The sequence below is a fragment of the Centrocercus urophasianus genome, unplaced genomic scaffold, assembly GCF_019232065.1.
Source record: "Centrocercus urophasianus isolate 14NV4802_14NV808 unplaced genomic scaffold, USGS_Curo_1.0 seq_34, whole genome shotgun sequence".
Taxonomy (NCBI): domain Eukaryota; kingdom Metazoa; phylum Chordata; class Aves; order Galliformes; family Phasianidae; genus Centrocercus; species Centrocercus urophasianus.
In genome coordinates, this window is record NW_024884911.1 from 7,968,652 (window position 1) to 7,983,922 (window position 15,271).

Sequence of the window (15,271 nt, forward strand, 5' to 3'; positions counted from 1 at the left end):
TTTTATTTGGATTTTTTTGTTGTTGCTGTTTTGTTTTCCTCTAGAAGTATTTCTTGTAGTTCATAGGAAAAGAAGAATATATGGGATTTTGAGACTTAAGTCCTTCATAGGAAAATGCATTTAAAGTTTTGCTTGGTACTTAACTTTCCCTTCAAGGGAATAGGGGGTCTGGATTGGAGTAGTCTTAGAGCATCTGGCTAGCTTATTTTTAGCATGTATTTGTCAAACTCTGGGGTGGGATGCTCAGAGGGGTTTTGGAGTCTCCAGCTCCATTTTCAAAATGTGATTTTCAAAATGTGACTGATATGGCCTCAAGCCAACCTGTAATTAACTGTGTTTTGAGCAGAGGGGTTTGGACTTCAGTTACCCCTTCCAGTCTCAGCAATTCTGTAAGAAGTTCTTTATTGCCTAAAGTTTCCTGACAGCGTGTTAGTTTTATCTATTTGTTTGTTAGTTTATGCCACCAAATGTAGTCCAAGATTTTTCTTAGCTTCAAATACACTTCAGTGCTTTTAGGCACCATTCTCTTGTATAAGAGTGCTTCACAAGTGTTACTTTTAAATGCTGTCTTATCTGATGGAATCAGTTGGTGTTAGCTTTTTTTTTTCCTTTAATGTTCTCCTATAAACTTCCAATTAGAAGTAGTTGGAGGGGCCTTTCAAAAAACTCAGTACTTCTTATTTTCATATAGCCACAACTCAGGATAATCTTGATGACAAGCTCCGTAAATTTGAAATCCGTGATATGATGGGGTTGACTGATGACAGAGACATATCAGAAACTGTGAGTGAAACGTGGAGTACGGATGTCTTGGGTAGTGACTTTGATCCAAATATTGACGAAGATCGTTTACAAGAAATTGCAGGTAACTCAGTTCTGCACCTGATATCTTAAAATGTTCCATGCTTGTCATAAAATGGTCAAGTTGCAAAGCTCTTCTCATCTCTTTTCTGAATAAGTGTTTGCACTCATTAAAGAAAGACTTTTCTATAGGAAGACTTTGCACATGACCTGTATAGCATCTGGTCACTCATTTCTGTATTTACAATATTCTTTCTGTAGTACCTTAAGGACACTTCAACTGTCTTATTTTTCTCTTGCATTAGATCTGTCTTCAGGAAGCATATATGCCACTGTGCATTTCTGCTTTACTCTTGCAGGTGCAGCTGCAGAGAACATGCTAGGCAGCTTGCTGTGTTTACCAGGTTCAGGATCCGTGTTGCTTGATCCTTGCACAGGTTCAACCATCTCAGAAACCACAAGTGAGGCCTGGAGTGTGGAAGTATTACCAAGCGATTCAGGTCAGAATTGTGTAATTTGTGCTTATTTCTTTAGTGGGAACATTCAACAGCATTGCCTTAATGTTTGTGAATACTTTTAGTATTAGAAGGATGAAGTATTCCTAGGCAGATAGACTCTTACTTACGAAGTTCTTAAGTTCTAAAAAAAGAGAGAAAAGGGTTTGCAAAGCAAAATTCTATTTGCTTCCTTTTCCAGTGATGCTAAGTAGTGCTTTCTTTGATCACAATTCATTTTAGTTATGTTGTATACCGCTGTCTGGGTAATACAATGCTTAAGTAAAAACTTGCCAAGTGCTTATGCTGCTGGGGCATTGCTATCTTGCTGAATTGGTTCAGTTAGCTTAAAACCTACTATGCTAAATCAAGCCCCCCACTCTTCCTTCTGTGGGTGAATTTCAAGGGAGCCCGGCGTTGAGTAGTGATACTTTTTTCTCTCTTCTCTCTGTTGTCTCCATTTGTAGAAGCCCCAGATCTAAAACAGGAGGAAAGGCTGCAAGAACTGGAAAGCTGTTCTGGGCTGGGTAGCACATCAGATGACACAGATGTAAGGGAGGTCAGTTCTCGACCCAGTACACCAGGCCTCAGTGTTGTATCAGGTGGGTTTGATTGTCTCTGAACACACATCTCTATATTAGAACACAACCAGCATCTACTTTGCTGCCATTGCTTTAACTGAATGAGAAAAATGAGTTATAACTCCATATACTCATTCATGAATTATCAGAGCAGTAGTTCTTACGAAAGAAATAATTTTTTTAAAAAAGTGCATCAAATAGTCTGTGTTACAGTAGCAATGGTTAGCAGCAGAGTGTTGATTTGGCCTGTGTTTATTGCAATGACTTTAAGTACGTTTATCTATATATATATATACATACACATACTTCAGCTCCCAGTTTTCCACAAAGTTGATCAGAATGAAGCATCTTTCTAATGCCAATTTTCAGTGTATTCAAAGCTATGTTAAAACTATTGAAGACATAAAGCAGAAATAATTAAGGCTTACGCTGGGAACACAGAAATTCAGAATGTCTCTAAGTACTACTGTAAGTTAGGACTTGATTATTACTGTGCTCACCAAACATTTTAGGAGCTTCAGGATTTTGCCTCCTTTTGTCTGAAAGAGTATTAAAGGTGTTCTTTTTTTGCTTTCTTTTTTTTTGTTGTTACGTGGAAGGTATTAGTGCAACATCTGAAGATATTCCTAACAAGATTGAGGATCTCAGGTCTGAATGTAGCTCTGACTTCGGGGGAAAAGATTCTGTGACAAGTCCTGATATGGATGAAACAGCCCATGGTAAGTAAGATACCTGTAAGTGGGTTCTCAAAACATTAGTTAAAATTACAAGTTTAAAATCCTTAAATTTGAGTTCTTATAGGAGTGCAGTAGAAGCTCTGAAAATGAAAGAAAAATTCCTCAATTTTTCCTGTTTCAAAGCTTTGCTGACCATGAAGCTTAACGTTTTCCTGAGTTGTTAGCACCGTTTCTTTGACAAATGGGCCAGTAATGTGTACAACTAGAGACTGATCTTTCAATTTAAGATCACCTTTTGCTAATTCTGTTTATTTACACTGACTGTAATCCCTCTTGCTCGTTGGGATTGGTCTATTTTTCCAGTGTTCCTTATGTGTGGGCAGTTCTTTGCACAGTGCTAACTTTTGTTTGCCTGTATTTCAGGAGCCAGTCAGTTGACATCTCCTCCTTCTCAGACAGATTCTCTGCTTGCATTGTTTGACCCTTTGTCATCGAATGAGGGTAAGCTGGAAAGAAAAGGCCAAAAATTGGCAGTCAGTACTTCTGTGCTGGTATCAACTTATTTCAGTGAATGTTAAAAATGTTGTGGCTTCCTTTATGTTTATTACCTCAGGTGTGTCAGCCGTTGTACGGCCTAAAGTACATTATGCAAGACCGTCTCACCCACCACCAGACCCACCAATTTTGGAAGGAGCTGTGGGAGGTAATGAGGCTCGATTACCAAACTTTGGGTCTCATGCTTTAATTCCAACTGATTTAGAAGCATTCAAGCAGAGGCACTCTTATCCAGAAAGGCTGGTCCGCAGCAGGAGTTCGGATATAGTGTCATCAGTTCGGAGACCTATGAGTGATCCTGGGTGGAACAGACGTCCTGGTAATGAGGAGAGGGAGCTTCCAGCCCCGGGGGCGGCTGTTCTGATGGCTACATCCCAGTCATCGTCGTCATCTCCCAGTAAGGACTCCTCTAGAGGAGAGGTGAGGCTCCTATCTATCACTTGCTGGTTTTTTTTTCCCTAGTGTGCTAAATATAATTATTTTTCTCATGCCAGAGAAGAATGGTGTTAAATGTGTTTAACCAAGGAATTATGATACACTTTTTTTAAAATAGTCCTTTACAAGTGAAAACTACAGGTGTTCAGAGTGACTTAAATATGCCTGGTTCCTCTTAAATTTACTGGAAAAGCTCCATGTGACTTAATGGGATTTGAGAAATAGTTTGGTTGTATTGTTAAAATTTAAAATGCTGTAGATCCTAAGAAACAATTTTAAAAAATATCTAAATTTCTTCACAGTTTTGGCTTTTCATACTTAATCTTACCTTTTCAGGAGGGGTGTTTCTAACTTGGTCTGCTCTGGCTTTCCGTGCTCCGCTGTAGTTCTGTTTTTGGTTTTTTTGTTGTTGTTTTTTTTTTTCAGTTGATAGAGTAGAACCTGTAGATGTCAAGAGGAAATTCTGTCCTTACATGTGATATGTGATATTGAAATATAAATTCCATTCTTCCACAGATGGATGAACGAAAAGACAGCGATGATGAGAAGTCTGACAGAAACAAACCGTGGTGGAGAAAACGCTTTGTGTCTGCCATGCCCAAAGGTAGGATCTTGTCTGTCTTGTTTGGGTACCTTAGGGCATGCTGCCTTTTTGTATCTTCACTAGAAAATGTTTACCGTTTCACTTTGAGCAGCTTATCAGACTGACATCGGGTTGGTACACAGTAGTAGCTGTCCTCTTAAAATGCTTCTTCAGTCTGGCCGTTGTCTCAGCATAGATCCTGATAAGTTACCATGTATTTTTCAGCTCCAATTCCATTTAGAAAGAAAGAAAAGCAGGAAAAAGACAAAGATGATATGGTACCTGACAGATACTCAACACTACAAGGTATGTGAATAATGTTATAGTAATTTTCTCTCGTAACATGCCCTGTAGATTTCCAGAGTGCCCATTAGGTGTGTATTTACAGACAGGTATGGGCTGTTGTATTTAATATTCACCACTAGCTTTCTGAATAAGGAAGTGAATGATGATTGTTGCCTTGAAGACTGCTTTTAAATTGTCATACTTCAGTCAATATCAGTTGTACTGGAATCTTGACTCAGGTCTCCACTTATTTATTTTTTAGAATGTTCATTAAAAAGCTTATGTCCTTATCACAGCTGAGCTGTAAGGACAGCAGACACATTCCTATGGTAATTCCTTAAGTGCTAAATTAAATTTGATTTGGACCTGGGTGTTTAGTTTCCTGTTTCTGTAGTCATTTCTGGAGGCTTTCAAGTATACAAGAATCACTGGTGTATATGATATAAATATGCTAACAATCTGATTTTATTTGCTCACTTTTATAGTGCTTTTTTTTTCCTCCTGCTTTTGCTTTGGACTTTATATTTGAACTGTAGTTACGCGGAACGCAAGTAGCTGTTTGTAATGGCTAGAATCTGAATGCATGGGTGTAAATTTTTTTGCATTTTGCTTTCCGTTGGCATAACCCAAGGTTTACTCCTTTTGTTTGTAATGACTTTCCAGATGATCCGAGCCCGAGGCTCAGCGCTCAGGCTCAAGCTGCAGAAGATATTCTGGACAAATACAGGAATGCAATTAAGCGAACCAGTCCTAGTGAAGGAGCTTTAGTAAACTATGACAGTGGAGGTGAGAACCTGATGTCTGTAGTCCTTACCAACATAGTTTCTCCCTCTTAAAGATAAAAAAAAGAAACCACTTCAGTATTCTAGACAAACATAGTGCTAACAGTGTAATAGCGTGAGCTCTAAAGCAGAAATGTTTTCTCATACAACCTGTGGTGTAGTTCCTCTGAGACTGGGAATGAAATCCATGTTCCTGAAAGGGGTCATCTGTGTTGCCACTGAGGTGGTGATTTGTTACATCTCTTACCAGTTTGCTTTTTTTAAAATGGAAACTGAAGAAATGTATTTGCTCACAGTTTGCCTTAAACTGATGCAGTTTCTTCTTAGGGACTTGCAGATGGCGTATTTTAAAATGACCTTTCAACTTAGACAAGTTGTCTTACTTACTGTCTCTGTATTTCCTCTTATACTATCCAGAACGAAACAGAAGATATTAGTCTAGGTTCTTCTGACTCCACAAGTGTCACTTTTCCTTTCCATAGAGACTACAGGGGATGGTGAGAGTGTCCACGACTCTCCACGTGATGAGGCTTTGCAAAACATGTCTGCAGATGATCTCCCAGACTCTGCAAGTCAAGTAGCTCAGCCACAAAGTTCTGCTTTCTCCTATAGGTAAATACACTTTCAAATTTAGTCTTACCCACAAAGAAGATTTGAAAGCTGAAGCCATGTGATCAGTTCCCCACAAAAAATATTAATGTGAATAATGATGTCCTCCTTAATTGTAAACTTCTACATGTTTTCGGTTTTAAGCATCTCAAACTGTTGTTTCTCCAGTGAGGTGGGAGGGGGATAGGAGAACAACGTTTAGGAAAATTCCTGTGAAACTGGTCTAGATGGTATATCTAAAGAAGGGATCCTCTTCCATCTTGGCAACACTGGTATGTTCAAGTTATGTTACATAATGTTTAGTCAGTATTTTAAAAAGAAAAAAAATGTGGATTGCTTTATGAAGCAGCAGTCTTCACAGCAGCCTTGTTAAGGAAATGTTTTTTTTTTCTTTAAGGGATGCAAAGAAGAAATTGAGGTTGGCTCTCTGTTCAGCAGATTCTGTTGCTTTTCCAATGTTGACACATTCAACGAGGAATGGTTTACCAGATCACACAGATCCTGAAGGTAAGTTTTCTTTACACATGCAGAAGTTTTGTATTGTATGCATCTTCTCTTTTCTGTTGCCTACTAAATCTGGTTCCCACAATAACGTGCTGTTGGAAAGTACCTACAGTAGCAAGATATTGGCTTGAAGACTTGCTGAGTCTTCCGTTTGACTTAATTTGTATGACTTGTTTGCATTCCTCCACTACAGGTTTATTTGCAGACAGGTGAATCTATCTCCTTATATTCCTGTTTACATTTCAGAGTAGTTCTCAATACTAGATAAGGTAATGACAGAAAAACGTATTCCTTGATATCTGGAAGATTCAGAGACTCAATAAATGCTTCTATGCAGAAGTTTTTGTTTAAGCTGTTGCGTGTGTGTTTCCCACGTTGAAGAACATTTTTCTGTTTTGATTGTGCCTATGTTTCATTTCCTTAATAATTTTCCCTTATTCTATGCTAGATAATGAAATTGTGTGCTTCTTGAAAGTTCAGCTAGCTGAAGCTATTAACCTTCAAGACAAGAACTTGATGGCCCAGCTGCAGGAAACAATGCGATGTGTGAGCCGCTTTGATAACAGGACCTGTCGGAAGCTGCTAGCCTCTATTGCAGAGGACTACAGGTAGTTTATTCTATATCTTATTAATGGGTTTTCAAATGCATACATTTGTTCACTAGCAGATTAGAAAGATCCTTTATTTAAACTGTACCTTACCAAATAAGTTTATTACAGTTCTACTTTTCCACAAAATGATGAGGTTGTGTCCTCTTTCTGGGAATGACTTGTATTAAATAGTGATAAATTGAATTAAATCAGCTTGTGGCTGATATCCAGCTCCACACCAAAGAGATGCAGTTCAGAATTTGCTTTAGTCGTGCATTCTGCAGTGCTGCAAGGGCAGTGAAGTCTGTGTAAGACTGAACTTCCTAATTCAGGTGTTATGTTTGTTTTAAAAGCAACAGGTTGAGGACTCTTCTTGCATTACGGCTTTGCAGTTTATAAAGCTGTTATTTTCTTTCTTTTCTGTGAATCTAACGTAGAACATTTCTTTCAGGAAAAGAGCTCCATATATTGCTTATTTAACTCGATGTCGCCAGGGCCTGCAGACAACACAGGCACACTTGGAAAGGCTATTGCAAAGAGTTCTGCGAGACAAAGAAGTGGCCAACAGATACTTCACTACAGTGTGTGTGAGGTTACTGCTAGAGAGCAAAGAAAAGAAAATCAGGGAGTTTATTCAAGGTAAGATTAATGCAGACTGTGGATTATTTTTGTTTCTACACTCCTTACTTATGTACTAACGTGGGTGCCAAAGATACGGAAACGTCACAGCATAAAGCATATTGGCACAGAAAGACAACTCTCAAAACAAGGTTTCTTGGAATAATTTCTGTGTTACGTATGCACAAAGTAAAGATGAAGTAAAGATATAAGAAATTTGGAGTCAGTTCTTGCTCTTGGAGCATACAGTGTTAATACAGCATACAGTATTAAATGTGTCTATATAGGCTGGTCTTTAGCAAGAATTTGTATCTACTGACATTAAAGTTCTACTAGTAAGATTCAGTGACCAAGGAAGAGGAGTTAAGCCCTTTCATTGGACTAAAGGGAGGCATCTATTTCTGGATGATCTAAAAGAGAAATTGGCAACTGTGGCATTTAGGCTGCTGGCAGATGTTGAGTGGCAGTTGTCTTCTGGTACAGAATGCTATAAATACGATGCTGATGAGTTGCCAGGGATTTGGTCATGCTGCATTAACTTGGCTGTGCCACTTGTTCTGTACTTTGTAGATAAACATTAACGTTGCAACTATACTTATTTAATAAAGGTAGGGCTAAAAAATGAGTTTTCTTGATTCTTTTTTTTTTTTTTTCCTCTAGCATCTGACAGCCTTGCATGCACTCATTCCTACCAGCAACTGTTGTAGTGATTATTCTGGGTGTTATCTCTGTGGGTGGCAAGAACTGGTACTGTAGAGGAAGTGATTAACATAGTATCAAGTAGAGTATTGTGAGGGTATGCTTAACTGACTGTTCTACATTCTTCTCCTTTAATTCCTGTGTTCAAATGCTCTCGCTTGAATTTCCCTGTCGAGGCTGTGGGCAGCACAGAGCCCTGGTGGTGCCAGGCGAGAAGTACAACGTGGATTCTCAGCTCTTCTTTCCAGGAAAGCTTATTGGAAATATATTTTTTTTTAACCTTAACTGAATATGTTTTCTTTGTACATTTTTATCAGATTTCCAGAAACTTACGGCAGCAGATGACAAAACAGCCCAAGTTGAAGATTTTCTTCAGTTCTTGTATGGAGCAATGGCTCAGGATGCCATATGGCAGAATGCCAGCGAAGAACAGCTTCAGGATGCACAGTTAGCTATAGAGCGCAGCGTGATGAATCGTATTTTCAAACTTGCATTCTACCCTAATCAGGATGGAGATATTTTACGTGACCAGTAAGTCATGGTGGTTTGAAATACCTGGTTTCTCTTTCACTATTGGTGCAGACGGCTGCTTTTTGGTCTTAATGTGACAGACTTGATTCTTTTAAGGCAACCATGCCCTACAAACTTATGTTTCATTTCAGAATGTCTTGTCCAAGAACTGAGAAGTACTTTAGCATCATGTGTGAAGGTTTGTGTTTGCAACAGTCCACAAAAGCAGAATAAAGTTAAAAATGTAATGACTTAAGATACAGACCTTCAGTTCTGTGCACATGCTGAGAGAACGAATAAAATCTGTTTCAGGACTCCTTTTTCCTTTTCTGTTTCAGGACAGTACTTTCCATCTAGGGTTTCTTTTGTATTTTATTGAGCCTCTTTTTTGAATGGTTTACTGACTTCATAGTTGATGGTTTGGAAATCCTGTGTGTGGTTTATTGACCCGCTGTGCGTTGGCTGAGATCGTGGTGATACGCATCCCTGAAGATCTCTCCTGCAGTGCACCAAACTAGTGGGAAACTCCTGGGGACTGCTGGCTGCTGCTTGCTTCTTATTCTTGATTTTATGTTTGTTTTTAGGGTCCTTCATGAGCACATACAGAGGTTATCTAAAGTGGTGACTGCAAACCACAAAGCACTTCAGATTCCTGAGGTAAGAACTTCTTTCCTTCACTCTGTGCGTTGGAGTGATGGTGTTTGTGATAGGGAGAGGATTGTTTTGCTTTACATTTTGAAACGTTACTTTTGTAGCCGTACAGCTGGAATACCCTGCAGGAAAAACACATTGCACCAATACTTTGGGATCATCTGCTGATATTTTAAAGTTTTTTTTTTCTTCTTTGAATTTTACCGCTTCTGTCCTGATGATAAGATTGAAGCAGTAATACTATACTGCAGTAAGATGCAAACTTTCAGATAATTTCCTTTAGAATAAAGATTTCAACCCTTTATATTTCTAACATGACTTATATGCTGTGACTGTGGTTTGTAGTTATCAAATTGGCATTCAGAACTAGGCATCATTAATGGAACCTTGACACATCTATCCATTTGCCTGGTGTTTTCACTTTTCTCAGCGCTAAGAAGGTAATTAAATTAGATTGGTAGACTTAAGAAATGTGTGAGTGGCTGAATGCTTGCAGTCATTCTAGTTCAGTGTTTGAGCTGTGTGACTGAAAATGGCAAACATTCATAAAGCTGCTTATGTATGGAAGACAGGCATACAGCTCTACATTGTTTCAAAACAGGGTACTGTAGAAGTCAGGAGAAAGTACAGTCTAACTGTGTTAATTGCACGTAGTGTTATTTCCTTGTGATTTTCCATTATAATACAGCAGGAAGCCACCTTTGTTCTGCCTGCAGTGGAACCATATTGACCCGGAGTTTCTCATTTGTCCGGAGCCTGGCTCCTGCCTCTGGTACCTTGGATCCTCTGGTGCTCAGTAGCAGCACAGATAACTGAGGACTGCTGTTGGGTTTCTCTCTCCTAGGTGTATCTCCGGGAGGCACCGTGGCCATCAGCACAGTCTGAAATCCGTACCATAAGTGCTTACAAAACCCCCCGAGACAAAGTGCAGTGCATCCTGCGAATGTGCTCGACCATTATGAACCTGCTTAGCCTGGCAAATGAAGATTCAGTGCCTGGGGCAGATGATTTTGTTCCTGTTCTGGTCTTTGTTCTTATAAAGGTGAGTTCTTCTGCAAAGATCACAAACCACAACTAATTCTTTTACCAAGCAAGCAAATTTTAGGAAAAATGATAATGCATTTGGGTAAGTAGGAGCATGCTAGACTATAAAAGGAGAGCTAATCCAGCAGGCTTAAATAGAAATGTGGTCACAACTAAGATTTTAGAATCCAAGCAAACTTTGCAGCTGGAACCAGGGAAATTGAGGGCTGAGCATTGTTTGGAGGGGTGGTGGTGGTTTTCATTGTTGATCTTTGGGGTGGTTGCTTTTTTCTTTCTTTCTTTCTTGAGACGCACCTGTCACTTGTTCATGCTTAATGTTGTTCTCTTTGATGACCAACATCCACATTAATACTGACTTGCTTTTTTTTTTTTTTTTTTTTTTTTTTTTTAAACATGAGAGTTTGGAGAATGGCATGTGATGTATAAAATGCTAAAATAACAGGTTAACATGCTGAAGTCTGTGATGACTTGATAGGTTCTGCCTGTGATCTCCTTCTTTTCATGGCCTGCCTGTCGTTTTTCTGCATTAGAGAAATGCTCCTTCCATTGGTCACATTCCTCCCGAGGGGAGAAGTGAGGGTGCTGAGGATAAACAGTCACTGCCCTGCGCTGTGTTACATGATCGTGTGCTGGGTGGTAGTGAGGATCACTGCAGAAATACAACTGTACTTTTATTCTGTATCTTGTAATTCTGAGTTTAGGTGTGGCAACAAACTGTAAGCGTCTTTTTCTTCTTTAACCCTCAGGCAAATCCACCTTGCTTGCTGTCCACTGTTCAGTACATAAGTAGTTTCTATGCCAACTGCTTATCTGGAGAAGAGTCCTACTGGTGGATGCAGTTCACAGCAGCAGTTGAATTCATTAAAACTATTGATGATCGCAAGTAACTCAGCACACACATGGGCAGACTGTTAGCAGAAGAGTCTGTAAGAATGTACAACAGCTGAGACAGCTAAGAAGAGACTTCCATTGTATAATATTGTACAGAATTGAGGCATTTTAAAACACACCTTTACTAATCAAATTAATTTAACAGGTTTTCCTCTTCTCTTTTGGTTGCATTTTTCTCCCCTGCAGATACTGGCACTGAAAAAGGGACCACAGTTTTCAGGTGTTTTGGAATCTCAAAACATACAGAAAAGTCTTTGTGGTGTTTCCACCACCCCTCTTCCTGAATTCTTACTCACGTGAATAATTCACTTCATTTCTAACGGAACACTGAAACAAGAATAATCAGGGCAACCACTCTGTACTTTCTAGCTCAATACACCTTTTATTAATAAAGCACCAGCCACACTGAAAGTTTGTAGTAGGTGACATTAGTTACCAATTGTATTTCACCTAAATTGAAAATCAGAGAGGACAATGTAAATAGTATATAACTGTATTTAGTGCATCGCAGCTATCTGTGGACTCACTGTCCTTTGAGTGAACGAGCAAAAGCCTCTCTGACCTCTAACAGGTTGTTACATACTGTGCTTTGGTAAATGAAAGGACTTCCTCAAAAAGGCAAAGAGTAAAAAAGGGCAAATGGAACTATTTATTAAAATGTAATTAAGAGTACTGAAGTTTCTGAAACTGGAATTTATAATAGACAGGGCTTGTTAGATAGCTGAACACTTTTTGGCTGGGGCATTAGGGCACTATAAGGGTTTGAATATGTAAAGGAGAGAGGGTCTGTAAGTTACAGTAGATAAGCCTAATATAAAAGAGGAGTAATAAAATACCTTACTGTAATATTTTTTTCTGAAATATTGTGTATACTGTACAAACCCCAAACAGAGATCCTTAACAGAACCTCGGGCTGTAATATATATTTTGATTAGTGACATTAAATGCATATACCAGGGGTTTCAGTGAATGTTTTTACTAAATGTTCTTCATGTTGTCTGCTATGCAGCAGTGCAAGTTTTACTGTTCATATAAAATATTTTAAAATGTAACACTGTTCTTTATGAAACATATCATGACATCAGTTCAGGGTGTTTTATAGATTTCCCACCCCACCTTTCCCTTAAACTGACGACGATGAATTCAAAGAAGTTTTTATGCACAATACCACGCGGATTTTTCATGAACAGTCTGAGTGATGGCCAGTGGTTGTCACGTGTATACAAGCAGTTGCTGTTCTTTTTTAGCTACAATTACACTGAGAAAGGGCAGTGAGCCTCTATCTTTTTCATGTCAGTATTATTCTTTGCTCTTCCTGGAACGTGGAGCGCACTTCTGACAGAAGGGCACGGTAAGATGTGGTGTCTGTGAGTGGTAAAGGAAAGAAAATCCTTCTCATGTTCTTTGCAAAATACACTTGTTTTGGTTTTGTGAATGTGTGCATCCTGATGATTAAAACCCGTACACAGCTAGTACTCCAGAAAATAATTTGGTTAACTGAAATTAGAACAAAGTATGCAAACTGTCATGTGCTTGGTTTGGCTGTGCTGCTTGTCAAGGCATCATTAAAGAAACTTCTTTACTAGGACTCTTCTAATACGTCATTCGGTGTGGCGCTTTTGCCAAGCTAATCCGAAGTGAGAGTGAGGAATGGGAACTTTCATTTAGAGCCTTTCTGCTCTGAGAGATTCGTTCTGTGGAGGAGCAACACTCGATAGAAATGGAATTCCTTTGATTGCCTTCCTGCGGTAACTCAGTGTGGAGCATTGCAATATTCCAGTTATTTAGCCTTGATGGGTTATTGGTGCTGAACACGTAACTTAATATTGCAAGCACAGCCCTGACCAATAACACCCAGAAGCAAAGCACAAATATGCCCTGGAAGGTATGGCGAGATCATCTCTAAAAGCAATATAAACTTATTTATAGTGAAGTCTCCTTAATATTTAATTATGACTTGGGTATCGGATGTTAAGACCAATGTATGAAAGTTCCTTTAGTCCTGCAGTTTGGGTTTTAGTTGAGGAGAATATCTGATCCCTAAATCGGTCTTGTTCTGCACTGTGCTCGTTTAAAGGATGGCACAAGGACTGGTGGTCACAAGGTCACAAGCACTGCTGGCAGATGGGCTCTGCTCAGCACCGCCACGGCTTTCAGATTTGCTCTCCTTTACGGAAGGGGTAAGAACCATTTCCTTTGCCATCTTCATTACATTGTGTAGAAAAATACTTACTTAACAGAACTGGAGTCATTCTAAAAATTTATTTTAAAAGCAGTGTTTGTTTTGATGTGCCCCAGATTAGCTGAGAGTCTTCATGGCAAAATTGTCCTTTGCTTTTTTTCTTAAACAGCTTTGAAAGTTCCTTAGGTCGCATTGCTAGCTGTAGTTAGAGAATTAGGGTTTCCAAAGATTTAAAAGCCTTCCTGTAGTATGACATTAATACTTTCCCTGGTGTCCTGTAACGTTTTATTTTAGAACGATGAATTAAATGTGTAGAAAGTGATGTTGTTAGATTTTGGTGTGCAATGGTGAATGTGAAAAGACAGCGCATAAAGGACCAAAAGTGACAACTGTTGCCAAAAGGTGCCAGCCAACCACGTGCACCCGACTCTGTGAACTTGGTGCTCTCTTCACATGCCTTCAACAACTGAAGGGCGAATGGGACGTTCTGAGGGAAAAGGCACGGGGTCAGTAGCAGTAGCTTGCATTGGTCGGCTCGAGGGCAGCTTGTTGGTGTGTCCCGAGGAGCTGCCGAGGTCAACGGTGCCACGACTGTCCCTGCTGGTGCTGCTAAGGTGGTGGTTTCATGTTTTTGGGAGGAGAAGTGGAAGAAAAGGGCTGGTCCTTTCATCTCTGAGAAATTACTTTTTTTTACTCTTAAGAATTCTCTTTAAGGCTTTTGTAGATCCTCTTTAAGGAGAGTTGGAGTGGGTGTAGCCTATTTGAGTTCAGAGGTTTTCATTTTGAAGACCTTATGCTACCAAATGCTGAATGTAACTGCCATAAATTTCAGGAAAAAAAGCCACGATCCTGTTTCCTGTGTTGGGTTTCTGGTGAGCACAGTGTTGGTTTGTATTGCTGGAAAATGTTGATGCTCTTTAAGCCAAATTGGAGCAGAGGTTTGAGAACTCACGGCTGCTTTCAAACTGCAGTGTGTGTGGAGGAAGGCTGGTGGGGCAGAAAAGGAGCAGCAGGAGAGGGCAGACCTGCTTAGCAGCAAAGATTCAAGCAAGTGAAGCATGTGTGTGTGAAATCGAGTGTAACTTATGTGGCCGTGTGCAGCACCGACTGTGCAGCCTCAGGCTGGCAGCAGGACGGAGAGCTGGAGCAGCAGGACGGGGCGGGCAGCTCTGAGCCGGGAACAGCTGGTGCCTTGGTTGAGCCTGTATTACTGGAGAATTAACCTCTGCTGAGTGCGTAGTGTGTGTTCTGTACCTTTTAATTGTGCTTTACCTCTATTTAAAAGCTTTGTACTGCCTCTCCTATTTGAAACTGGTAAAGCCTTTATATGTCTAAATGAGCGAGCTTGCACAATCTTGTATACAGGAAACCCATCTTGTCTCTAACGTGATTATTCATGTATTATTCTGTAAAAACTGATTAAAAGGAGAGCAGTTGGCCTGGCTGGAGTCCGTGTTTGTGCGCTGTGCCCGTGGGGCTGCGTGGGGACCGCGGGCAGCGCCCCGCGCTCTGCTGCCGTGCCGCTCCACGGAACTGCGCCGGGAGCTCGGCCTGACGGCCAGAGCGGGAAGAAGCCGGCTGTGCGCTGCGGGGCAGCGCTGCCCGTCGGTGGGAGGGTCCCGCGGTCGCCGTTCTCAGTGCTGGCAGCGGGCCGGAAACGGCGCCTGAAAGCGCTCTGCCACGCGCGATCCCTTTTTCAGCTTTGGAAAAATGGCAGAACTGAATTGTTACTCGTTCTCGGGCGGAGGGTTGGGTCCGGAACCGCAGAACCCCGCGCGTG

The 15,271-nt window shown here is 40.3% G+C and overlaps 1 protein-coding gene across 6 annotated transcripts in view; it reads left to right on the forward strand.

The window, feature by feature from the left end:
* Nucleotides 1-14,931, forward strand: part of GAPVD1 (GTPase activating protein and VPS9 domains 1) — a 28,738-nt gene extending 13,807 nt beyond the window's left edge. For 5 of the 6 annotated variants that reach the window (XM_042830530.1, XM_042830534.1, XM_042830529.1 and 2 more), the window contains 17 exons: nucleotides 692-865; nucleotides 1,161-1,301; nucleotides 1,763-1,897; nucleotides 2,476-2,595; nucleotides 2,977-3,054; nucleotides 3,167-3,528; nucleotides 4,060-4,147; nucleotides 4,352-4,432; nucleotides 5,075-5,197; nucleotides 5,676-5,805; nucleotides 6,200-6,309; nucleotides 6,755-6,914; nucleotides 7,348-7,535; nucleotides 8,531-8,744; nucleotides 9,308-9,380; nucleotides 10,219-10,416; nucleotides 11,165-14,931. In XM_042830530.1, coding sequence (XP_042686464.1) covers nucleotides 692-865; nucleotides 1,161-1,301; nucleotides 1,763-1,897; nucleotides 2,476-2,595; nucleotides 2,977-3,054; nucleotides 3,167-3,528; nucleotides 4,060-4,147; nucleotides 4,352-4,432; nucleotides 5,075-5,197; nucleotides 5,676-5,805; nucleotides 6,200-6,309; nucleotides 6,755-6,914; nucleotides 7,348-7,535; nucleotides 8,531-8,744; nucleotides 9,308-9,380; nucleotides 10,219-10,416; nucleotides 11,165-11,305 — 2,516 coding nt within the window. In that variant the 3' untranslated portion in view covers nucleotides 11,306-14,931. The remainder of the gene's footprint in view (nucleotides 1-691; nucleotides 866-1,160; nucleotides 1,302-1,762; nucleotides 1,898-2,475; nucleotides 2,596-2,976; nucleotides 3,055-3,166; nucleotides 3,529-4,059; nucleotides 4,148-4,351; nucleotides 4,433-5,074; nucleotides 5,198-5,675; nucleotides 5,806-6,199; nucleotides 6,310-6,754; nucleotides 6,915-7,347; nucleotides 7,536-8,530; nucleotides 8,745-9,307; nucleotides 9,381-10,218; nucleotides 10,417-11,164) is intronic. The other variant, XM_042830533.1, reaches the window with a different exon arrangement.
* The last annotated feature ends 340 nt before the right edge of the window (nucleotides 14,932-15,271 follow it).